General features: G+C 36.7%; 3 protein-coding genes across 5 annotated transcripts in view; all 3 read left to right on the top strand.

The window, feature by feature from the left end:
- The window catches only part of acap3a (ArfGAP with coiled-coil, ankyrin repeat and PH domains 3a), a 61443-nt gene extending 53553 nt beyond the window's left edge, over positions 1-7890 (top strand). For all 3 annotated transcript variants that reach the window (XM_056733500.1, XM_056733501.1, XM_056733499.1), the window contains 6 exons: positions 732-952; positions 1115-1224; positions 1311-1421; positions 1936-1997; positions 7049-7151; positions 7238-7890. In XM_056733500.1, the coding sequence (XP_056589478.1) occupies positions 732-952; positions 1115-1224; positions 1311-1421; positions 1936-1997; positions 7049-7151; positions 7238-7244 (614 nt within the window). In that variant the 3' untranslated portion in view covers positions 7245-7890. The remainder of the gene's footprint in view (positions 1-731; positions 953-1114; positions 1225-1310; positions 1422-1935; positions 1998-7048; positions 7152-7237) is intronic.
- Positions 7891-8837: 947 nt separating this feature from the next.
- LOC130409678 (uncharacterized) lies at positions 8838-11176 on the top strand. Its single transcript, XM_056733809.1, has 2 exons — positions 8838-9929; positions 10744-11176. The coding sequence occupies exons 1-2, from the start codon at positions 9450-9452 to the stop codon at positions 11077-11079; spliced, it is 816 nt and encodes a 271-aa protein (XP_056589787.1). The 5' UTR covers positions 8838-9449; the 3' UTR covers positions 11080-11176.
- A 12012-nt stretch (positions 11177-23188) lies between these two features.
- Positions 23189-26605, top strand: ube2j2 (ubiquitin-conjugating enzyme E2, J2 (UBC6 homolog, yeast)). Its single transcript, XM_056732590.1, has 7 exons — positions 23189-23377; positions 23912-24042; positions 24215-24255; positions 24344-24446; positions 24537-24675; positions 24850-24930; positions 25041-26605. The coding sequence occupies exons 2-7, from the start codon at positions 23912-23914 to the stop codon at positions 25323-25325; spliced, it is 780 nt and encodes a 259-aa protein (XP_056588568.1). The 5' UTR covers positions 23189-23377; the 3' UTR covers positions 25326-26605.
- The last annotated feature ends 64 nt before the right edge of the window (positions 26606-26669 follow it).

Genomic DNA, 26669 nt, shown 5'->3' with positions numbered 1-26669 from the left:
TTTTGTTAAAATAACGAAAAGATCTGGGGAAAAAATCTTATTTTGGTCAAATTTAAATTATTTTGTTTGATTAATTTTAATCGAACAAATTATTAAGTAAATCCAACTCAATTTTAATATGTTAAACCCTTTTAAATTGGTCAAATTAAGTTGCTTATTTATTTTGTGTTGAGACTACATAGATAATTTTTGTAGGTATAACTACACATTAGGAGACTATAACAATAGGAGGTTAATTTTCAAGATCAACTGTCATTTTAAGTTTTTTCCGTTAAAAGAAAGACTTGTTCGTGTTTTTGTGCTAGTGTAAGGGAGGCACGATATTTGTTAGGAAATGTGTTATTTCACTTATTGAGCAGTAACTGTGCTAATGCCAGTTTATAGACCACCAGTCTCTTCTTACTTGACCATCTATGTTGTAAAATGTATATTTCAATATGAAAGTAAATAATCCGTGGAGTTTGAGTTAGACGCATGTATTTTTTTGGCATACTTTTTTTACTTTAAGTAACATTTACTTGATATTTTAACAAAAACTAAATGTATTTAATAACTATAATTTACTTTATATTGGTTAGTAAGTTATACTTGAATTACAGTAGAAAATGTTTCTTAAAAATGTATCCATGTTATTTTTTTCAGTCTATATTCACTAATACATTCCTGCATTTAGCAGATTGTTTTATTCAAAGCATGAATGATCTCATGTGTTGATTTGAATGTTGTATCAGAGTGTGAGGTTTCTGAAGACTCGAGCAATGAAGTTGAAGTGGAGCCGGAGGCGTCAGATCTGGAGGATTCCAGAGATCTGGATCCCAGAGCGCTGCTTTGCAAGGCCTGCCAGGCCCGGAATCTGCCGGTCATGGCTGAAGCCCTGGCGCACGGGGCTGACGTCAACTCAGTGAATGAGGAGGATGAGGGGAAAAGCCCGCTCATTCAGGCTGTGATTGGCGTGAGTCCATCCTTATTTTATTTTTTAATGCATTGCAAGTGGACATATTGTAGCCTCTGGTCATGAAACCTTAAGGTTGTTGGGGTGATTCATAAACCATCATTTTTGTAATCTAGATATTTAATAATTGTATAGAGTAAAACCTCTGCTTTTTGTGTTCAGGGATCTTTGATAGCCTGTGAGTTCCTGCTTCAAAATAGTGCAGACGTCAACCAAAGAGATGTCAGAGGGAGGGGCCCGCTGCATCACGCTACATATTTAGGTCACACTGGGTGAGTGCATGCTGAAAAACATGTCATAACACGAATCTAACTATAACACAAGGTTAACTGACAATGTTTCTGGATCTGATTTGCAGTCAAGTGTGTTTGTTCCTGAAACGAGGAGCGACACAGAATGATGGTGATGAGGATGGGCAGGACCCTCTGAGCATAGCCGTGCAAGCCGCTAACGCTGACATAGTTACGCTGTAAGTTATAGAATATGTGATGTGTAGTATATTTTGAAACAATATGCTTTATATTCCCAGAGAAAGATTGTTAGAGAGCTAGAGATTTAAATCAGGTGTGTTAAACAAGAGAGTTACAAAAAACATGCAGAGCGGGGGGGCGCGAGGACCAGGGTTGAGAACCGCTGACGTAGGAGATCGGGAGCATATAAGAGAACGAGCGACCGGACCGTCAAAGAAAGAGGACCAGGCCCGAACATGTTTGTATTTGTATTTATGTTTTATTCGCCGGCCGTCGACCGTGAGGGGCGGCCGGCTATGTTTTTACTTTTGATTTTATTTGATTAAATGTTTATTTAAATGTCTGCCGGTTCTGTCTCCTTCCTTCCCTATTTTGAATCTTTCTACAATCTGAGAAGCAGGAGACTCAGAAGTTTAAATTTGCCCTCCATTTAGTCTCATTGAAAAATAATAATGGATGGATTGAATCGAACTTGATCTCACCATTTTTTTCTCTCTCTAATTCTCTCGACAGGTTGCGTCTGGCACGGATGAATGAGGAGATGCGGGAGTCGGAGGGTCCGTTCGGTCAGCCAGGTCAATATTCTAGCAGCAGTCCAACTGAACAGCAGTATAAGAAATGCATACAAGAGTTTATCTGTCTCAACATAGCCGAGTGCTAGAGAGCCCAGCAGAACACATTTCCATCTGTCCCACCAATGTTATTTTCAGAGACCTACCGTATGTTCGTGTACTGTAGGGACAGTCAGTCTGTGGGTCTGAAAATGATGACCTTGCTGGTAAAAACAGAGAAAACCAACTTCTGATGATCAGACAGTTTACCAAGTTTGGATGAGGTCATCCAGCTTGGGTAAACTGGTTAGGGTTGGCAAACCACTTAGGCATAACTGGTGGGGACTTGTTGCTGAGCTAGACCACCTTAAACTGGTATAAGCTGTTTTTTCCAGCTTCATGGTCTCATCCAACTAGTTTTATTTAGAAATAGTTTGACATCACAATAAGCTGCAGACTGACATGATTGACATCTAGCAAGCTATGGTGCTGTCCATTTCAAAACAGACTGTGGTCCTACCCACGGTGATATCAGTCAGAAGAGAATGAGTTGAAGAGTGAGATTGTAAAGCTTTAAGGACAGGAACTTTCTAAGGCATACATTCCAGGTGTGTCCCTAATGATGCATTTCAGGTACGTCGCATGTCATGTGGTCGGAAAAACGTTAATGTGACCGTTCAGACAGATCATTCTGGACAGCTAGAGATATGATCCAAACCACATTTTTATAACTGATCGATACTTACCTGCCTAAAAGCAAAGGCTCCTTGCAGAGTGCCATGTGAAACGTTTTGGTGCACTTTTACTCTATTTACCTAAAGTTTACTCATGATCATATATAGTACGTTAGGCAGCTGTGTCTACATCTATCTTAGCAGTGTTCAAGTGGCATTATTTGTACATTTTGTTCATGGTTTAAACACGGACTGGGCTATCAAACTATTTTGAAGAAAAAAGTGAACTGTGATTATTATATGTTACATGTTTACAAGCAACTAACAATCTACCAACAGAAAATGTGATCGGTCCTCCAACAGTGAATGCCACTGTTATGCACTTTTTATTCACTGTTTTTTTTTTGCTTGTTAGGATGATGTTATAGAAAACGGCTCAAACAAGACTTTTAAGCTTTTACGAGAACCGTCCAGAGCAAGTGCAATGATGTGATGTGCTTTTTATATTATGATTTGTCAAAACAGATTGTATTTTTCTAAGTGCATATATATACTTATACTTATAAATTATCTTTGAACTGAACTCTAAACGCCCCCAGAAATGAGTCATTGTTTGACATTGAAAGAAACAACAACCCACAGAGCAGGAAAAAGGATTATTGAAATATTCCTTTTTTTGTAAATGCCTAGTGATTTCTGATTTACGATTAATGTATACCACCTGTAATTAACTGTAATTTCTAGATAATTATTTAAATGTTATTTCTAGTACAGTTATTGCTGTTGCTCTGGTCTGTGTGTGTAAAAATGACTTAACAAGTCTCATACTTTGGTCTCAAGGTCATACTATGCCAAAACTTCTGCTTTACAATGCATGGAATGCTATAATAGCATGACAAGCTAACTCATGATGTCATATATTTTAACCCTGGGGGAATCAGTGATCATGTTGGACTCATTAATATATATTTATGAGATGTGTTCTCATTGTATGGCTGTTTAACTTCCATGTGTATGTGATACTCAACTTGCTGTCCAAACCTTTGACTATTGACCGTTTACTGTCGCCACCGTAATTCCAAATTTCAGCCTACATCTTTGTGTATAATAACACCTTCCCCAAAGCAATCATATAAACAGGACTTGTTAAGAAAAGGTTTGTGTATAAATACAATGTGTAGCTTCTGATTTTATGCCTGAACATTTGGGCTGAAAGAGACTTTGTGTTGGATTGCTAGTGTGTTGTTTATCTCTCCGGCCAATTAAATCGTAGCAGGTTCTGTAATATGGTTGTATATTTTACATGAACAATCACTTTGTGAATTTAGAATCACTCTTCTGAAGTGATAAAAATTGGTTGAAAAAACCAAGAGCCTTGAATTAACAATGCACCGATTTTTTTTGTGGATGTTGCATAAAATCTTCTACTGCTTGCTTTAAAAATTCGGTTTGACTTTCTGTAATTTTTATTTCGCTATCATGCTGAGATTTGTAAAATATGTGTCAATATTGTACACGTCTGAACGTTCTTCTGTAATCCACTGCAACCTTTTATTTTTGCTCTGCATTTCTACCCTGTTATCTGTTGTCTTCTTAAACAGAAACAGATTTTGACAATAAATGAAAAATGTGACAATTACTAACTACTTGTGCTTGCATTTCCTTCTGCTCTCTTGCTGTCTGTCTAGTGCTCTTCTGAATAGTGTGCTCTGTTATATAACACTACATGCCTATTTTATTTCTGCATTAACTCAACTTACACCTGAACTCTCAAATTCATCACTGGAAGTTTCCAGTAGTTGCCTTGTCAGTTTCTTTGCTACATGTATTTCTTATTCATTTCTTAATATTAATGATTGTGGGATTCTTTCAGTACTACTTTTTAATTTATAGGGCATATATATATTTATATATTTTAAGAAGGGATGAAAACCTTTTTAATACCAACCATGGCACCACAAAAACACCAAATACTTCACTTTATCAAAACCAGAAGTTGAAAGACTTCACAAAGGCTATGAGCAATCGAGTTTTATTCACATTTAACCCAGAATCTTTCTTCTTGGGGAGACTCGGTATGCGTGAGTACTTCAGACACGCACAGAATCCTCATTGTAAATCTAGCATGAGAAATTCACACAGTGTGGAAAGGGGTTTGAACCCTTTCTTTTGACTCTTCATAGTTTCAGCCGTTGCTATGGTCACATAAACAGTACAAAGACCTTGTATGGTACAACTATTTTGAGACAAGACTAGAGGAGGTGCTACTTTGGTTCATTGTGATGATGGGGGGACGGGGTCAATGAGCTGTGCAATTATTTTGCCTTTCACGTGAAAAGCAAGTGGCACTTAATACAAATTATGCACGCTTTGGTGTCGTAACATTTTTAAACATTAGTGACACAAAATAGCCCAATGATTTTGAAGTAATTCTTTAATATTAAAATATTCAGAAGTTTTTTTTTTTTTTTTCATTTTAGGAATTTACATTAATATTTAATAGATTTACTTTTAGGCTAATTATAATATTAAATTAATATAATTGTTTAAATAATTTATGTTAATAATGTACAGTTGAAAGAAAAAGTATGTGAACCCTTTGGGCTTACTTGGATTTCTTCATAAATTGGTCATAAAATGTGTTCTGATCTTCATCTAAGTCACAACAATAGAGAAACACAGTCTGCTTAAACTAATACCGCACAAACATTATACGTTTTCATGTTTTTATTGAACACAACATGTAAACATTCATAGTGCAGGGTGGAAAAAGTATGTGAACCTTTGGGATTAATAACTGGTTGACCCTCCTTTGGCAGCAATAACCTCAACCAAACGTTTCCTATAGTTGCAGATCAGACCTGCACAACGGTCAGGAGAAATTTTGGACCATTCCTCTTTACAAAAGTGTTTCAGTTCAGCAATATTCTTGGGATGTCTGGTGTGAATCGCTCTCTTGAGATCATGCCACCGCATCTCAATCGGGTTGAGGTCAGGACTGGGCCACTACAGAAGGCGTATTTTCTTCTGTTGAAGCCATTCTGTTGTTGATTTACTTCTATGCTTTGGGTCGTTGTCCTGTTGCATCGTCCATCCGCTGTTAAGCTTTAGTTGGCGGAAAGATGGTCTTAAGTTTTCCTGCAAAATGTCTTGATAAACTTTGGAATTCATTTTTCCATCGATGACAGTAATCCGTCCAGGGCCTGAGGCAGCAAAGCAGCCCCAAACCATGATGCCCCCTCCACCATATTTCACATTTCGGATTTGGTTTTCATGTTGGTGTGCTGTGCCTTTTGTTCTCCACACATAGCGTTGTGTGTTCTTTCCAAACAACTCAATTTTGGTTTCATCTGTCCACAGAATGTTTTGCCAGTAGTGCTGTGGAACATCCAGGTGCTCTTTTGCAAACTTCAAACGTGCTGCAATGTTTTTTTTGGACAGCAGTGGCTTCCTCTGTGGTGTCCTCCCATGAAGTCCATTCTTGTTTAATGTTTTCCTTATTGTAGATTTGTCAACAAAAATGTTAGCATGTGCCAGAGATTTCTGTAAGTGTTTAGCTGACACTCTAGGATTCTTCTTCACCTCATTGAGCATTCTGCGCTGTGCTCTTGCAGTCATCTTTACAGGACGAACACGCCTAGGGAGTGTAGCAACAGTGCTGAACTTTCTCCATTTGTAGACAATCTGTCTTACCGTGGACACATGGACATCAAGGCTTTTAGATATACTTTTGTAGCCCTTTCCAGCTTTATGTAAGTCAACAATTCTTGATCGTAGGTCTTCTGAGAGCTCTTTTGTGCGAGGCATGGTTCACATCAGACAACGCTTCTTCAGAACAGCAAACTCAAAACTGGTGTGTGTTTTTTATTGGACAGGCCAGCTTTAATCAACACATCCAATCGCATCACATTGATTGGACCCCAGGTTGGCTGACTCCTGGCTCCAATTAGCTCTTGGAGAAGTCGTTAGCCTAGGGTTTCACATACTTTTTCCACCCTGCACTATGAATGTTTACATTCATAGTGAAGAAAAAAACATGAAAACGTATAATGTTTGTGCGGTATTAGTTTAAGCAGACTGTGTTTCTCTATTGTTGTGACTTAGATGAAGATCAGAACACATTTTATGACCAATTTATGAAGAAATCCAAGTAAGCCCAAAGGGTTCACATACTTTTTCTTTCAACTGCATATTTACATGGAGGTTTACCATCTTTTTTTGTAACAAAAAATAGACCCTATTTTGAATACTATTTGTGTCAAATCTATTATCTTCTTATTACGTAAAAAAACTCAATAAATAATTGTGATTGTATTGTTTAAGATCAAAAGCTCATTACAGCTTTATCTTGTATAAGCACATAAATGTAATGTTGTGTAACTGTGTTTCATGGGTTTATAGGGGACACCACGTACCTGGATATTTTCCGTGAATTTTCTCATATGGCCTCGCACAATCCTGAGAAGCTGAAACGGAGGAGTGTTCACTTCCGTCATTCCTTCAGGTAGCTGTGTGTCACATGGATCAATTCATGTACTGTTATATTAATGCAATTGTCATTAATAGAATATTTGTTTCTCCATAATTTAGAGTTTGACTAAACAACTTTAAGCAAGCTGGAGCTGAAAACACTTTGACTTGCTGATTTCATAAACGGGATAGAAATGTTGTGTGAAGAATTTTATACTGTATGGTTTTGTATTGAATGTATGTAATGATTTTAATGCTGTTTTATATTTGTCAGCGGGACTAACCCCCAGTTTTGTTTTCTTTTCTTTATGAATTCTCCTTTTTTTAGTTTAGCCAAAATCAGTAACAAGCACTTATGAAACATTAAACTGTCTCATTTGAAAACGTATATGATTTATGTATGGATTATGTATGGCTACAGGACATGAATCTTAGTCCATTTTACATTTTATCTTATACTATTACAAACAATCATATCATGTCTTTTATTACAGAAATATATCCAGCTTTGAATATTTTAATAGGAAAGGGTTTCCAAAGTTCTTTTTGGAGGGTTCCATCATGTACTTTTCTCTGTTGACTATGCTGGCATAGTCTATATTTACCTTGTTCTTATAATCTGTACAAAAACATATCATTGCACATTCAAATGCAAATAATGTACATTGTCTTTTTAGGTGCAAATTGATAATATATCTTAAAATAATGGTATTTTGTAACAATGTAAAATATCTTGAACTGTTTGATGTGTGAAATAAAGTATCTTCTGTGTAGTTTGTTTTTTACTTTGTTCTGATAAAGTATTATATACTAATAACAATTTTGCTGGATCATAGATTATATTGACTTCTACATAGATTTTCAATAATTGAAGAAATAGACACCAATGGTTTACTTTTGAATAATCACATATTTATTTTCATTTAACAGCATAATTTGATGTATTTTTTCTAAGAAAAACGCACAAACTGTTAAAAAATGATGTACTTAAATTTTTTGCAGGTAAATTTAACAGAAATTATTTAAATTACTTACATTTATCTGGTGAACACTGCCCCAACACTTTATTATAATAAAAAAACAATAACAAACATTATTACACTAATAATTATGGAAGCCTGTTTCTGCCAGGGTTGGGAATTTTTTTAGAATTCGTAAGTCATAATAATGACTTAGTATCTCATAATAATGAGATACTAAGTCGAAATTTCGACTTACTAAGTCATAGTAATGACTTAGTATCTCATAATAATGACTTAGTATCTCATAATAATGAGATACTAAGTCATTATTATGACTTAGTAAGTCGAAATTTAAGTCATAATAATGAGATACTAAGTCGAAATTTCGACTTACTAAGTCATATTAATGACTTAGTTTCTCATAATAATGAGATACTAAGTCGAAATTTCGACTTACTTAGTCATAATAATGAGATACTAAGTTGAAATTTCGACTTAGTAAGTCATAATAATGACTTAGTATCTCATATCAATGACATAGTAAGTCATAATAATGAGATACTAAGTCGAAATTTCGACTTAGTAAGTCATAATAATGACTTAGTATCTCATAATAATGACTTAGTAAGTCATAATAATGACTTAGTAAGTCATAATAATGAGATACTAAGTCGAAATTTTGACTTATTAAATCATTATTATGAGAAACTTACTCATATGAGTTTCTCATAATATTGGCCTAATCTGTAAATGCACATGTCTTCTATGACACCATGTGGTTTTGATCGTATGTCCTTATGTTTTATGTGCAGTCTCCTTGATCAGCATTGTGGTAATTCATGGATTTTATACACATAGAGCATTATTTCAGACAGGGCCTTGCAAATAGTGAAATTCTTACTCTACTGGAGAATGTACATGGTGTTAAAATTAGCAATCGAACTCTTGAGCGACTTTTAAGCAAACACCAGCTTTGGAGGAGGAAGAACAAGACTCCTGAAGCTGAGGTGGCAGCTTTTATACAAGGACAATTACAGACATCAGGGTAGTTGCATGGTTACAGGTGGATGCACCAGAAATGCTGGATCAATGGAATAATCACCGACAGAGAGACTGCAATAATTATTTTACGGTTGCTAGACGGCAGTGGCGTTGATCTAAGGTCTAGGAATAGACTTCGCCGACGAGTGTATTTCAGCCGTGGACCTGAACGAAGTATGGCACATTGATGGATACGACAAGTTAAAGCCATACGGAGATATGTGAGATGGTGGTCTAGTGGGTTAAACCACTGAATTGGTAAATCAAAGGTTGCTGGTTAGAACCCCGCAGCCACCACCAGTGTGTCCTTGAGTAAGACACTTTACTCCATGATGCTCCAGGGGGATTGTGCCTGTGATAAGTGCACTGTAGTCGCTTTGGATAAAGGCGTCTGCCAAATGACTAAATTATACGGGATTGGAATTAGTGGGTGCATAGATGGATTCTCTAGAAAAATGATTTGGCTTGAATCGTACAGACCAAACAGTGATCCACGGGTCATTGCTGGATACTTTATTACAGCTGTAACAGAGGCAGAGGGTTGCCCTGCACGGGTGAGACTGGATCTTGGAACTGAGAACGGTCATGTGGCAGATATGCAGAAAGTTCTGCATAATTCTAATTCATTATCTGTCAGTTTTGGGCCCAGCACAGGAAATCAGCGGATTGAGAGGTGGTGGCTCATACTTAGGAGTCAGTGCATCCAATTTTGGATGAACCTTTTTGACAACCTTAAAGAGGACGGACATTATGCTGACACCTTTCTAGACAAATGTTTGATTCAGTTCTGTTTTCAAAACTTGATTCAGGTAAGTCTATAATTTTATTTAATTGTGTCTATTTAAACAAATAATTGTCGTTTAAGTTTAGTCATTGCTTAAACAGCGTTTTGGGCACTTCAGCTGCCTAGCAGGTTAAATGCGATGAAAAATTGAACAAAGTAAAACTGACCCATAAACACAAAAAAATGCAGGAGCTGCATTTTTTCTGGATGAAACCATAACATTTACACTTCTCAACCGAAGTATGGTTCTGTATATATGAGCTGGCACTTGTATATGTGGCAGGTATGTGATATTAGTTGCTCCTGCCACCTGAGTTTTATATGTGCCTAGTTACCATTGGGTACTGTTTAGCATGGTAGAAAAAGAGTTACCATAGTAACCAAGTTTAATGTAATGTTTTAAAGAAGACGTGACAATTGAAAAAGATTGCTTGAAAGTAATTGTAAAATTCTACTTATACAAGTATTAGGCGTTAGTGATAAGATTAAAAGCACCTGCCTACCATTCTAATGATGTTGAGATAGCACAATAAAAGTTATATCACACTTTAAAATAGGGAGCAATTCTCACTAACTATTAACTACAATTTTTGCCTCAATAAACTCATTCTGACTGCTTATTAGGTAGTTTAGGTATTGGGTAGGATAAATGGATGTAGAGCAAGGCAATGCAGAATAAAGCAGTAATATCTGCTTTACAAGTAGGCTACTAATATACAACCAATATGCATGTCAATAAGCAAGTAGTTAATTATGAATGTTATGTACCTTAATATAAAGTGTAACTAAAGGTACTTTAACATTCCACCTATGTACAAAGTTTTTTTTTCTTCTTTTAGGAGGAACTGGATGAAGTGACATCATTGTGGAACACTCACAGAATAAGGCCAGTTCATAATTCCCGATCTCCAAATGGCCGTCCAACTATTATGCATGCTGTACCTCAGTTATATGGTGCGAGAGATTACTTGCACCCTGTTCACCCCGAAGAGGTTGACGTGTGTCTGGAAGAATGTGTGTTCAAAGACTATCCCTGTGACAAAGATGTGTTTGATGTGTGTGTTCATCTCATCGCAGAACACAACCTGGATATGTCAAAAGATGTCTATTCAACATTGGATGTTTACATAAAACTCAGGGAGTTGATAAATGATGAACTGACTGAAGAAGCCTGAACTGGTTTCAGTTTTTTGACTGCACTTAATTTTTTCCACAAACAAATACTGAACTCTGTACTGCATAAGGGCTTTAGTATAGCATAATAGCTTTCACGTTGCGTTTTTAATAGTCTACTACAGTTGAAGAGTGTTATGAAATTATGTATCACTTGTGGACTTACACATAATGATACCCACTTGTTGGTGTCAATTGTTCATGTTTTTATGTGTAATCGTCAGTAAATTGAGATTAAAACTTGAAGTTTCAAACCCCCATGTTTCAAATTACAAAAAAACAACGACAAAAATGGTATTTTTTATGAAATTATTAAAATGTATCACTTGTAGAACTACACATAACTTTATAATGTCATGGTGTCACATTTTAATGCTCTATACAGTGTAACCTTTACTAAACTTTTCAATTTGGCCTATATGTTAAAACACAAAATAAAGAAAACAATAGCAAAAAGTCCAGGCAAAAAAGTCCCCACCATAATGTACCTAAAGTTCTCCATTTTTGCGTACTATTTTTGTACTTAATACACTTAAAATTATATTAGTTCTTAAGATAATCTTAAGAACATCTAAATTTACTCAACTGTACTTACTGTATTTTCTACAGCATAAATATGAACTAAAATGTGCTTTTAACATTCTGTCTCTGAATTAAAAAATGTATTTAGTTACCACTTGAAGTACATTTGAACCCAAGTGTGTTGAAGTATACTTCATAGTATGTTAAAAGCACATTTTAGTTCATATTTATGCGGTCTCAATATAGCACAGTTATGTACTCTTAGCTGTTCTTAAGAGTATCTTAAGAAGTACTAAAAAATAATTTATTGTATATTTAGTACAAAATATGAGAAAATAGAGCACTAAGTACATTATGGGAATGCACTTTTTTTACCTGGGGTTTTTATACTGTGTAACTTAGGAAGCAGCTTTTAAATATAGCAGCATAAACAGCATATTAGGCTCAGAAGGAAACAGTTTTCCAACATAAACATTGAATGTTATCTTAAAATATAATAAAACACTTTAATTTAAAACATTGTGAACTCTGCATAAAAATGTTTCAAAATGTATCCAAATACTAGATGGTTGATTCCAAATGTAGCCAAACAATGGACTAGCGAATCGAAATGTTCCCATACAGTAGCATAGTATGATCAAAATGTATCATTAGAAAGAAACAACACTGGATAGAGTAATGTATCCAAACACTTGAGTAATGTGCTTAAAATGTATCCAAACACTAGCTAAAGTAATGTATCCAAACGCTAGAGTAGTGCATCCAAAATGTATCCGAACACTAAAGTAATGCATCTAAAGAGTCACATATACAGACACTATCACAGAAATTAAAAGATGTCTGTGTGGATGCATTTGCATCTGTAGTACACTTCACATACATTCAGAAACCTTTTTTACATTTTTTTTCTATTATATTATGCAGGGGCGATTCTAGATTTTTTCAACTGGGGGGCACATGAGGGGCCACAATTAATATAGAGGGGCCATTCTTATGTCGTGTATTTATGTAGAACTGTAGATATCCAAATCATTTTAAGTTCAGTAAGCTTTAAAATCAGCAATAAACAGTGATACCCTATTATCTTTTAATAGCAGTAATTCACTGCTCTAAATCAAAACAATAAAATACAATTTATATTAACTTATCACTTTACAAAAGTGAAAGAAAAACTGTAATAAATAAAATAATCCAATGTCTGGGAAGAAGCATTAGGAAATGGGAATCAATTAACAGAGGCACTTCCTATGGGTGTAGAATTGTTGCATATTAGCAAATAAATAAATTAAGATTCACAAACAAATGTAAAGAGATTCACAAAAGTATATCAAATTCACAAATAAATAGATTAAGCGATTTACAAATGCACAGAAAGCAATTCACAAATAAATGCCAGGCAGAGTTGTGTTTGTAAAATAATAAAACATTTGTAAAAAAAATGTTATTTGCAAATCTCATTTTATTTATTTGTGAGTTTATATTTTTTTGTGAAACTCTTTACATTTATTTGTGGATCTTAATCTATTTATTTGTGAATTTGATATACTTTTGTGAATCTCTTTACATTTGTTTGTGAATCTTAATCTATTTATTTGGTAATATGCAACAATTCTACCCCCAAACTTTCTGTTTCAAAGGCACATGAGACACACAGTTAGCAACAGTTCCTTAATGCAATTATGTATTGGCTATTTTACATGTAAAATAAAAAAGACATACCATCAGGTCCAGTAAGAGCAGTATCAGAAGTAAGTGGAAGCTCAGATTCCACTTCTGAAGGTGGGTGACAAGTATCCATCTCTTTCACATCACTTTCACTCTCATCTGTTTCATCCCTAGAGACAGCTATAACACAAAGGCATATTAGTAAAATACAAGGATTTTAACTACATAACTGTATGGATTCATACAATAACAATCAGGAGTGCATTTTTTCTGTATGATACTGAAATTACCAATATACTAAAGTACCAATATATCAATATAGGGAATTCTGTTATATAAATAAATGCGTAGCCCTGAATACAGCCTACCAAAGTCATGTCACTGTTAGTGATGGGAAGTTCGGATCATTTTATTGACTCGGACCTTTGAGTCTCGTTCATCAAAATGAACGAATCTTTTATCGAGTCATATCGTTCCTTTCGTTCATTTAAGCAAAGTATAATTAAAATGTTACATGTCACTTTCCTAACAAATCTACTACTTATTCAAACGTTATTTAATATCACATTACAACAAATACAAAACTATAATGCTACAATAAACAGAAAAGATGAATTACTTGTATACATGGGTATTTAGTCTATGAGTAGCTCACCTCACCTCTTATCTTGATTAATTTGTCATTTCACTGTCTTTTTCTATCAATAGACAAACACTAGGGCTAGGCTATTCACCCGTTTGTTAGGAAGGTTGTAAATTAGCTAATTTCTCTGTCCAAAGCAGTCACGTCACATTACAAAAGACCGAACGACTCAAACCCGAAGACTCGAGAGGTGAACTAATCAATTCTCTTTCCGGCTCTGACTGCATTTGTTAAACGTCGGAGCGTGTTGCGCAATGCGCATGCGCGACTGAACGAATCACTTTCCAAGACGACCCGTTCTTCCCGAGTCACATTTAAGATTCGTTCGTTCACGAACAACGCATCACTAGTCACTGTCCACTTTCTAGCTTGTCTACTAACCTGGGTGTACAGGGCTGTTCTGATTTATGCTCGAATCTTCCTGAACCAAGAGGTCTCCTGTTGAGCAGGCAGGCTCTGAACTCACTGTGTGTAACGTTAAACCATCACGCGGACTCTCCCTCACTGGCTGGCATGGCTTTTTCTTTGCAAAAAAATACTGAATATCTCCCTGCCTTTTCGTCCTGTTACACTGCCTGAGATAACAGAGGTAAAAAGGAGGAAATTACTATTTGTTTAAATGCTATGGTTTTATTGGCGGATGACAAAAACTTTACCTTTTATCACAACCAGCCCAGCTGGAAAATTATAAACTAAAAACAGGTAAAATGTTTAAACCCCCAAAAAACAAGTCATTATCAAGGCATGCGGTTCGAGACTTTAGAATATTCGTTCTCAAGACTCGAAGTCAATGTCATGTAACTTAATTTTCTTTATTTAGAGTGTAGTCACGTAACTCAAGACCTCCACCTCTGAAAGTTAACGTAACGTTAGCTTTTAAAGTGTTGAGCGGTAGCCTAGATAAACATCATACGATTTGATTCGGCACCTCGCTTGCAATATCACTTGCTTATCGGCTGGGAAAAAAATCATAACGCAGGAAAACCCTGTTACATTCAGCCTCAGGAGCATAGTAACGTTAAATGTAATTATTAGCATTATGTTGGTCTGCTCTAAGAGAATACATCGAGCCTGGTCTGTCCTAACACTGAAAGACGGTAACGTTACCAAACTCTAGCACTGCAACAACTTGCTAATCGAAAGAAAATAAACTGTATAAAATAGATCAATTTACCGTGTTTTTTTCCGTTGTAAAACAGTTTGCTATTCTTGGTCCTCTTTGAGAAGCATCGCGACGCGGAATCATAAATTATTCTACTACAAGCTGAAAGATTATGATTTGAATTTTTGAGTGACAGACAAGTAGAAGGGTGGGGGCACACCGGGGGGCCAATCAGTTTTCAGGAGGGGCCAGTGCCCCCATGGCCCCTCCCCTGTCTACGCCACTGATATTATGTCCATCACCCACACATTTGATTCCATGATTTTGTTAATCTCAGATCTGAAGTCTGGATAGCTATCATAAAAAACAGATAGCTCCAAAACACAGCCACATGTGTGTGAAATGGGTCTTCTTTGGAATCCTTGAACTTCTGTGAAGTTAACGGTGATGTTTTTTCCCACCAAAAGATCTGAACCTAAGAAACCTGCACAGACCCTGTGTGCTGGACTCCCTAAAATAATTGGTTAAGTACCTCTGAATCTCCTTCTGCTGGGCATTCATGTTTTCTGGAAAAGAAACAGACCTTACAACTTTCCTCACTGTGGGCTGCAAGTTTTCATACATGCTTGAAATGTCTTCAATACGGATGACAGCATTTGCGAATATGTTTGCCCACTGTTCAATGACATAAGCAGGCTCTTGGATTAGTTTTTTGTGAGCAAGTTCTTGTAAGACTTCTTCTGCGTTATTCTCTGTAGGCATTTTCCTACAGCTGTGGACATCCAAGACTTAATAGAAAGTAATTCCTCTTTATCAACACTGTTAAAGTCTGACTGCCATGCTTGAAACACTATTCGTTCTGGCTCAGATACATATTTCAGGAAATTTTCAATGATATTGCTTTTTACACACCCAGAAGCGACCTGCTCCATGATTACTGGAGCAATTTTCACAGGAAGGTATTTTTCCTTTTGCCATCCAAAGACAATGATACGACCTACAATTTCCCAGTGTTGTTGTCCAAAATCGTGGCGAAGGAATGGCACCTTGAAAGAACTGCCCAAAGTGCATTGGTCATAAAACTCATTCCAAAACTCTGCAAGGCAATCTCTTACAACCCCTCCTTCATCATGGCCCCTCTCAAGTTTTCCATCCGGTGCAATATGTTGAATTTTTATGTCCTTTTCTAACACACTTTCATCAGAAAAATGAGCAATGAGCTCTGGGAGTACATGGCCAAGGTGGACTACTAAGATCCTCTTTGTTTTTTCAGGTTGTGTGTTGTTAACAGGTGACAGAGGTAACGTATCATCCAAACTTTGATCCCCAAAGTTTATAATGTCTTCAACCAGAGTGACAATGTTGCAGTCTTCTAAAATGTTTACTAGGTTCGAAGAAGTTAGCTCTGTGGAATAAAGGAAAGACACCTCTGATTCTGCTTTGCTCCCAATGTAACCCACATCTGGGTCACCTGTACCTTCTTCTGTTGGTGAAGAGATATCCAATTCCTGCCCAGTCACAGCCAAATCTTCCTCCACATCTGAAAGGGAATGTTTTTTTTTCTTTGTTGTGAGGTAGAATCTCAGAATTGGCAGTTTGGTTTCTGCATAAAGTTTTCCAACTGTAGTGTGTTCATCCACAGACAAATCTTTGTAATTCTTTAAATCAACCTCAAAATCAGTAATGTCTCCTAAAGTGTTTTTTCCATCAAAAAAAACAGCTGAATTGCTTCCTGAATTAAATCAGATTTTTGGGAATCTTTTGATACATTTACTTTCCGAGTGCCACCACCCTTTCTTGTTCTCACTTGTTTGAAGGTTTCTTCACCTTCATCATAATTCATCCATCCCATTTCTATCTTTCTCATACTTTTTTGAGCATTCTTTGTTGTCGTTAGTTGACTAGTTACGGGATCATCATCACATTTTCGATTTTGTGATATCTTAGATTTCAGTCACTCAAAAAGTTTAGATTTCCTGTTGCTGGGTTCTTTTGTTTTTCTTCTGCAAAATGCCAGTACGGCAAGACGATCACCATAAGATGGAAAGTATTTCTTTAGCTGTTCATCAGTCATTAGTTCGATGACACTAACATCAATCTAAAAATAATATAAAAAAACATAATTAAACTTTTAAATGTTTGCAATGCTTGTAAATGTGTCATGTATGAATGACTGCATAACTATTTCATAAGGCTAGGTTTACACATATCACTCACCTTTTCACATTCCAGTAACTCTATTGTTTCTTCAGGAACATTCCTCTGTCTCAAAAAATCAATGAGATTCTCCATCCTGTAAACATATATGTTCATTTTTTATTATTATGGCCATCGCCCTAATAACAAGGTTTTGTTCATATAGCACATTTCATACATTTGTTACAATTTCTTTGTTCTGATAAACACAGAGAAAGATATTTGGAAGAATGCTTATAACCAGACAGATATTTCCAACAACTGACTACCATAGTAGGTAAAAATACAATGATAGTCAAAAGTGCACCAGAACTGTTTGCTGTCCTACACTCTTCAAAATAGCTTATTTTGTATTCAACAAAACAAACAAAAAAAAACTATAAAATAATTTTCCTACTATATGAGTTAGTGGGGGGCAAATTCTGTCTGGTTATAATCATTCTTTCAAATACCTTTCTCTGTGTTGATCAGAAAAAAGAAATTGTAACAACTCGAACTTGAGTAAATGATGACAGAATTTTCATTTTTGGGTGAAGTATCCCCTTGAGATAATTAAAAGTTATTTTCATTGAAATGATTAACAGAAATAAACAGCAAAGAGATATATAATATACAGTTGAAAGAAAAAGTATGTGAACCCTTTGGGCTCGCTTGGATTTCTTCATAAATTGGTCATAAAATGTGTTATGATCTTCATCTAAGTCACAGCAATAGAGAAACACAGTCTGCTTAAACTAATACCGCACAAACATTATACGTTTTCATGTTTTTATTGAACACAACATGTAAACATTCATAGTGCAGGGTGGAAAAAGTATGTGAACCTTTGGGATTAATAACTGGTTGACCCTCCTTTGGCAGCAATAACCTCAACCAAACGTTTCCTATAGTTGCAGATCAGACCTGCACAACGGTCAGGAGAAATTTTGGACCATTCCTCTTTACAAAAGTGTTTCAGTTCAGCAATATTCTTAGGATGTCTGGTGTGAATCGCTCTCTTGAGGTCATGCCACAGCATCTCAATCGGGTTGAGGTCAGGACTGGGCCACTCCAGAAGGCGTATTTTCTTCTGTTGAAGCCATTCTGTTGTTGATTTACTTCTATGCTTTGGGTCGTTGTCCTGTTGCATCGTCCATCCTCTGTTAGGCTTCAGTTGGCGGAAAGATGGTCTTAAGTTTTCCTGCAAAATGTCTTGATAAACTTTGGAATTCATTTTTCCATTGATGACAGTAATCCGTCCAGGGCCTGAGGCAGCAAAGCAGCCCCAAACCATGATGCCCCGTCCACCATATTTCACAGTTGGGATGAGGTTTTCATGTTGGTGTGCTGTGCCTTTTGTTCTCCACACATAGCGTTGTGTGTTCTTTCCAAACAACTCAATTTTGGTTTCATCTGTCCACAGAATGTTTTGCCAGTAGTGCTGTGGAACATCCAGGTGCTCTTTTGCAAACTTCAAACGTGCTGCAATGTTTTTTTTGGACAGCAGTGGCTTCCTCCGTGGTGTCCTCCCATGAAGTACATTCTTGTTTAATGTTTTCCTTATTGTAGATTTGTCAACAAAAATGTTAGCATGTGCCAGAGATTTTTGTAAGTGTTTAGCTGACACTCTAGGATTCTTCTTCACCTCATTGAGCATTCTGCGCTGTGCTCTTGCAGTCATCTTTACAGGACGACCACGCCTAGGGAGTGTAGCAACAGTGCTGTACTTTCTCCATTTGTAGACAATCTGTTTTACCGTGGACACATGGACATCAAGGCTTTAAGATATACTTTTGTAGTCCTTTCCAGCTTTATGTAAGTCAACAATTCTTGATCGTAGGTCATCTGAGAGCTATTTTGTGCGAGGCATGGTTCACATCAGACAACGCTTCTTCAGAACAGCAAACTCAAAACTGGTGTGTGTTTTTTATTGGACAGGCCAGCTTTAATCAACACATCCAATCTCATCACATTGATTGGACCCCAGGTTGGCTGACTCCTGGCTCCAATTAGCTCTTGGAGAAGTCATGAGCCTAGGGTTTCACATACTTTATCCACCCTGCACTATGAATGTTTACATGTTGTGTTCAATAAAAACATGAAAACGTATAATGTTTGTGCGGTATTAGTTTAAGCAGACTGTGTTTCTCTATTGCTGAGACTTAGATGAAGATCAGAACACATTTTATGACCAATTTATGAAGAAATCCAAGTAAGCCCAAAGGGTTCACATACTTTTTCTTTAAACTGTATATATACAGTAATATCTCATCCGGAACATTTCTGTTGAGCCGAGAGCTTTGTGAGTCGGTGGCCATGTTTAAATGCTTTTTTGTAGTAATTATATTGTTATATCAGCCAAACATCAGATATTTGTGCTTTTCTCGCTGGCTGGCCGTATAAGGCAGAAGCATGTGACATACTGATTAATCAGCATGTGACCGCGGGAGAGAGTTGAGAGCCAACTGATACATGCTTATAGGATGCTCTCGCAGTCCAGTGTCCAATGTACAGTAGCCTACTGAAAAAATCTCAATAAACTTTTTAACGTACGGGTGGGAGAAAATCCTACCAAACATGGCAGACTTCAAGTATATGAAATAAATGGATTATTTGCTGCCTGGGTCACTGGTCAAAGACACTAAGTGACATTTAGGAGCTTCTGGTGAAAAAGACATTTATGTCAGTGAAGTATTTCGGCACTTCATGACACCCAATCACATAATTTTTTGACACCAAAAAACGACTAATGCTGCTAATTTTTTACTGGCCTGTTGAGGTTTTGTATTATATGCACAACAAATATGTTGTGAACGTGAAATAATCCAATCGTCTGCTTTTAAATGTTGTTAAATGTTGTTCTTTAATATAGATTATTTAGGTATATAATTGAATAATACAAAAATTAAAATGATTTGTTAATAAATTAAAAACATGATGAGCTTAAAAACAATTTATTTTATTTCACCTAGGATATATTTGTATATCATATTTTAATTAAGGCAGTATTTGACTGTTTTTGTGTACATGTTGTTTGTAAAGTGTTTGGTTAAGCCACTTAAAAGTACAGTGGGCCTACACATGTGTACGAAATCAGGATGGCTCCACCTTAATATGAGCCAGGAAAGATATATATATATATATATACACAGCAAAACAAATAGCAATATTTACATATGAGTTGACAGTTTATTGTCCATCCATCCATTTTCTACCGCTTATCCGAACTACCTCGGGTCACGGGGAGCCTGCGCCTATCTCAGGAGTCATCGGCTATCAAGGCAGGATACACCCTGGATGGAGTGCCAACCCATCGCAGGGCACACACACTCACTCATTCACTCACGCACTCACACCCTACAGGACAATTTTTCCAGAGATGCCAATCAACCTACCCTGCATGTCTTTGGACCAGGGGAGGAAACCGGAGTACCCGGAGGAAACCCCCAAGGCACGGGGAGAACATGCAAACTCCACACACACAGGTCGGAAGCAGGAGTCGAACCCCCAACCCTGGAGGTGTGAGGCGAACATGCTAACCACTAAGCCACCGTGCCCCCCCACAGTTTATTGTGATAAATATAAAAAATCTAAAGGTGTGCATTATGGTTGAACCTACATTTAGATGGTTTTGTGTTCTAAGTTATTCCCTTTAAATGGAACTGAAGTTAGAAACGTGTATTAATGTAACTTTGGAGACGGTACCTAAATTCACGAATGTCAACGTCCAACGTCAAGCAACTTTATGCCAGTGTTCAAATACTGAAATTGTAAACATGTACTTGCATAATTTGGATAAAACAAAATAAGAATTTAAAATAGTACAAAAGCACATGACTCTTATTTTGCTTTCGTTGTTGGCATTTTTTCTTTCATTCGTCTCCAACCGGTTAGCTCTATTTAAAACCATGGCCATATGTCAAGGCACATCACGCCCATGCCATACCTGCTGTATATATTTACATTATGTATTATTTGTCTACTATGTATTATTTGTTATCTAATGTAAATTGTACTAATACATTTACTATTTAAAATCAAAGATGTATTTTTCAGTATTAATGGACCAGAGCTTACATAAATAGTTGAGTGATTAATAAAGAGATTAAAGAGTTTAATAAATACTTGAACAATTGAATTGCTCATTCATTGCTCATTACATGTCAAAAGCCTACATTTGAATGATAAAAAAATATTTGCCTTTTATTCACATATAATCATTGATCAGCATACATATAGACAGAAACGCAAACTTTAAACGCAAGAACTGTTGCAGAGACTCGCACTGGCCATCTTTCTAACTTTAACAACGTTTAACCTGAGCGAATCAAGACGAGTGGATGAAAATCATTCATCAGATTAGAGCGTTATGGTTAACACGAAAGTGCAAACGTGTATCACATACGAGAACTGTTGTAGAGACTTTACCATCACCAGCATCATTTCAAACATCAACTTAACCGGAGCGAATGAGACGAGTGGATGAAATCATTGATGAGCGCTCATAAAGTCAGAAACGCGTGCATTAAACATGAGAACTGTTGCGGAGACTCTGTACTAGGCATCTTTCTAACATTAAGAACATGTAAGCAGGGCAAATGAAAAAAGTGGATGAAATTATTGGTCAATGCACATACATAGAGCGCTATGGTAAACATGGGAAACGTAAACGAGTGTTCACCAAGCGCCAGATGTGTTACTGAGACTGTATTCTCCATCTTTTCTAACATTACTCTATATAACATAATATTTTACTTTCACTATAACTGCCGCAGACGAGTCAAGTCTGTCAACTCGCTGTCGGAAAAAAGAAAGAGAGCGGGAACGTGCAGCCCAATATTTTTGAAAATCTGTGTACTGTATTCTTTTGCGTTATCTTCTCTGTGTACTGCTGTTGTTGTGTACTAGATAGATGATCCTGTCACCAAAACAAATTCCTTGTTTGTGCAAACATAACGTTACTTGGCAATAAAGGACTTTCTCATTCTGAATAGCGTAGCCCAACAGCAACCCATCCCCCGTCTACGGGCATATTGTGCTACATTGTGAAATCATGTAAAACAGATTGATGACTTTCCTTTCGAATGCAAAATTCCTAAATTTTCTCTTTGGTACACATAAGCAATAAGCGCTTTCTGTCAGCCGGCCAATCAGTCGGCAGGCTACCGGGAATTGTCTGTTTGCTTCCGAAGACTTATTCGGCACTGCTCGTCTCTGCATTTGGCGAATGTAACTGTAAACTTTCATAGAACTGGTATTTTAGACGAATAAACTATCGAAGAGCTCGTTGAATGTGTATTTGTGTGTATACTTACTTTCATATGTGTTCACTATTTCAAAATTTGCAACAGGAACCGTTGCGCATGCGTGCATACATAAACGCCATCATTGTTCTGAGAGAGTTTCTCATTATTAACTCGAAATTTCGACTTAGTATCTCATTATTATGACTTACTAAGTCATTATTATGAGATACTAAGTCATTATTATGACTTTCTAAGTCGAAATTTCGAGTTAGTATCTCATTATTATGACTTAGTAAGTCGAAATTTGGACTTAGTATCTCATTATTATGACTTAGTAAGTCGAAATTTCGACTTAGTATCTCATTATTATGACTTAGTAAGTCGAAATTTCGACTTAGTATCTCATTTTTATGACTTAGTATGTCGAAATTTCGACTTAGTATCTCATTATTATGACTTAGTAAGTCGAAAAAAAATTCCCAACCCTGGCGGAAACGGGCTTCCATATTAAAACAAAGCGAGAAAGATGGTAAAAGACGGTTCATTGTTATACTGCATTATATATTTCAGCAACATGAAACACATTTATTTATATATCGCTAAATTTAATAAAATAATAAAACACGGCTGTTCGACCTTCCAAGATAAGATACACTTTTTTATGGATTTTTACGCTTGATCGATGTCGTATTATTTTATTTACCTTTATTTTGAAAAACATCCGAAAGCTTCTCAAGAGCTTTTATTTTCTCTTTTACATCATCACTTCCTTGTGTTGTGGCGGCCATATTGATATGGGGGATAGATGACAATTTCACCTTAGCCAAAGAGCTTCATTTTTGTTATTTTTGAAAGTTTTTCAAGGACACATTCGATATAAAATAAAAGGATATTGATATATCACAACAACTGGACCCTTGTCGATCCCGTGGAGGGCGTTGAAAGAGGTGAGAGCGACTCGTTAAAAATACCCGTTCAGTGTGTTTGTGTTACTGCTAAGTTGCTTGCCTATCTAGACAACAACTTCAGTCATCATAGACTCGTTTCAAGCGGTCTATTCATACAGTAGGTACGATCAGACTATGCCCAGGGATGTTCCGCTCACTTATAAAATACAAGCTTTGCACGCGCATTAGCCTCGCCGTGTGCTTGTATTGTTTTTATTTAACGTTATTCAGATTCCCTGTTGTTGTCGTCTTATTTGACTGCAGTCTCATGTTTATCAGTTGCAGACTATTAAGCGGATAACTTATAATTTATCCAAATGCCACCGGTACGTGTGTTGTCGTTGTTACACTTACAGTTAAATGTTTTTGGAAAGCGTGTTAACGTGTGATAAACAGTCAGTTTGTAAACTTAGTACAGATGTCTAGCATTCGCCTCTACTATATGCTTATATTAATGTCAACAAACATTGTTTCTATTGAACAGAAAGGAAACGTGTTTGTGTTGCATAATATGAATGCCATGTGATTTCACAGATGAGCAACAACCTAAACAAGAGGGCCCCAACAACAGCGACACAGAGGTTAAAACAGGACTATCTGCGCATCAAGAAAGATCCGGTCCCGTACATCTGCGCAGAACCTCTCCCATCCAATATTTTGGAATGGCAAGTTCGGTTTATATGCAACATCTGTTGGGATCCCATTACTCCTCCATTTAAAGAGATCTCCCAAAATTGAATTCCTATAGTCATTTGATCACATTCACATTGATTTAAATCTTTATGTTCATGTTTGTCTTTACCATGAAAAATATATCTTGTTCGGTTTCCATTTCAGGCATTATCTAGTACGTGGTCCTGAGAAAACCCCATATGAAGGTGATTTTTCTCTGTTTCATTTTCACTTCATTTGATTTCCTTTATCATGTGCAGGAGCTTCATTCTTTCTCTTCTGTCATTTTTGCAGGTGGGTTTTATCACGGCAAACTCATTTTTCCACGGGAATTCCCCTTCAAACCTCCGAGTATATACATGATCACACCCAATGGAAGATTTAAATGTAACACAAGGTAATTTACAGGGCATTTTAACAGGGCAAGTCAGAGGAACGATCACGATACAGTTTTTTTAGTGACGGGATGATTTACATTCTCTTTCAGGTTATGTCTGTCCATCACAGATTTTCACCCTGATACATGGAACCCAGCATGGTCCGTCTCCACCATCTTAACCGGGCTCCTGAGCTTCATGGTTGAGAAGGGCCCCACCCTCGGCAGTATTGAAACCTCTGATTTCACAGTGAGTGAAGAAGAAAAAAGATATTTCGCTTAAATATTTAATTTGGACATAATTTATAGTATAAGTAGCTGCGTATCAGACTGCGAGCAGATTTGGGTATCATTACTTTTTTGTATTTTAGTACTAAAAATATAGTGCATTGAAACTTTTGTAACATTTGTTTTTTTTTCACAGAAAAGACAGCTGGCCTCTCAAAGCCTTGTGTTCAACATCAAAGACAAAGTGTTTTGCGAACTGTTTCCAGAAGTTGTTGAAGTAAGTCTTGTGCAAGACACTCGCACAGGTGTAGGATCTGTAAAACTACTTTAAAAAAATCTAATGCACATAGACCGCCATTGAAACAATCCAAATGATGTTTTCAACAGGAAATCAAACAGAAGCAGCGCATGCAGGAAGAGCTCAGGTCTCGTTCTCAAGCCCTGCCTCTCCCCGACGTGGTGCCCGATGGCGAAGCCCACAATGCGCAAAATGGCCATCTGCCCCTGAATGGGCATGTGGCCCCGGGAGCGGCCCACCCACCCGACCTACAGCAGGTCAATCGTAACCATGGACTCCTGGGTGGAGCGCTCGCCAACTTGTTTGTCATCGTGGGCTTCGCCGCCTTCGCCTACACGGTCAAATACGTTCTGCGGAGCATCGCGCAGGAATGAATCGCCCCATGAGAAAATCTGGCAGGAGGGACGTGAGACTGGAGCTGTTCTCACGACCAAAATAGGTAGCGCGAAATCAGGTTTTCTCACAACCAAATAAAATGAAGAAGTCCCATAATGAAACTGAGAGCTTTGTGATTTCCTCTTTAAGGAAGAAAACCACACCTTGTGTAACAGCCAGTCAAAGTCACGTCACACTATGGCTTTATTGATATTTAAGGAAATTCAATTTCTTTTTTACTGTACCCTGTTCCTTAGAAAAGCCAATCCCGTGTGACCACAAATTAAATCCGAACAGGCATTTTAAGCTTTGTCGGTTGAGTCAGCATTTGTTATTTTTTCATATTTCTCATTGATATGTAAGATTTTAAAATTTGCGTGTAGGACGGCAAGCAACATTTTATGTGGAAGATTAAAGCAAAAAAAATGTAGTCCAATCATTCCTAAAGCTAAAACAAATATTACACTTCTGATGTGTGCCGTGAAATTTGTTACTTTGGCCGATAACCCAGACTCTTTACTGGCGCAACTTCATTTGTTCTTAAACGCATTTGTGCTTGCTTGCACTACGGCAACCATAACAACCAGTTAGGACAGGACAGAAATGGCCTGAAATGTATTATTTTTTGTCTGCGATGCGGCGCTCCAAGTGTATATTAACTTTCTGTCGGAAGATGAGTGTCAGCGAGAAGAAAAGCATATAGACTCATTTTGTCATGCCATGTAACACTATAATTTATGTTTTTTTGTGCAATATGTAGGATTGTTGGCAAAATTCGACTTTCATGATATACAGCACTTCTTGTTATTTTCAAGGGTTGTGATTTATGCAATAATTCTCAATTGAAATAAATTTTCTTCTTATAGGCAGGAGAATATGCATTTGAGCTCATTCGGTTCTTACTGTTCCCGTTGTACTGTTAAAACTTTGTGTTTCTAAGGAAAATGTGAGTTACTTCCTCCAAAATCATTTTATTCCACAAATAAGAATAAGTCAAAGTCTAGTTTGCTGTGATCTACATGCACTGCAGAACATCTCTTTCTGAATGGCACAGACGTGTCACCATTCATTCGGACTCGAGAGTATGAAAGGTGACATCACACCAGTATGTTCTGGTCTTTTTGATGAGTTCCCACATGTCAAAAATACTAGAAGTAATGCTTTTTTCCAGCATCTTCATGGACACTTTTGCTCAATATCCTTTCCCTTAGAGGAGCGTGTAATCTGAGATAGTCATGTTGTGTTTACATTTTGAATAAATAATATTCTGTTAAAGAAAGCAGTCTTTCTTGTCATTCCACTGTCTTCATTACTATCTCAAACTAACAGAAAGCTAAACAAGT

This window comes from Triplophysa dalaica, chromosome 20 (genome assembly GCF_015846415.1).
Source record: "Triplophysa dalaica isolate WHDGS20190420 chromosome 20, ASM1584641v1, whole genome shotgun sequence".
NCBI lineage: Eukaryota > Metazoa > Chordata > Actinopteri > Cypriniformes > Nemacheilidae > Triplophysa > Triplophysa dalaica.
This window is presented reverse-complemented; position numbering and strand designations above follow the sequence as displayed.

What these genes read in the sequence shown, in the direction of transcription:
- LOC130409678 (XM_056733809.1), top strand. Translation starts at nt 9,450, where the DNA reads ATGATGCTCCAGGGGGATTGTGCCTGTGATAAGTGCACTGTAGTCGCT. An exon ending in GTTTTCAAAACTTGATTCAG is followed by an intron (nt 9,930 to 10,743) that starts GTAAGTCTATAA and finishes TTCTTCTTTTAG; the next exon opens with GAGGAACTGGATGAAGTGAC.
- ube2j2 (XM_056732590.1), top strand. Translation starts at nt 23,912, where the DNA reads ATGAGCAACAACCTAAACAAGAGGGCCCCAACAACAGCGACACAGAGG. An exon ending in CCATCCAATATTTTGGAATG is followed by an intron (nt 24,043 to 24,214) that starts GCAAGTTCGGTT and finishes TTTCCATTTCAG; the next exon opens with GCATTATCTAGTACGTGGTC. An exon ending in TGTTTCCAGAAGTTGTTGAA is followed by an intron (nt 24,931 to 25,040) that starts GTAAGTCTTGTG and finishes TGTTTTCAACAG; the next exon opens with GAAATCAAACAGAAGCAGCG.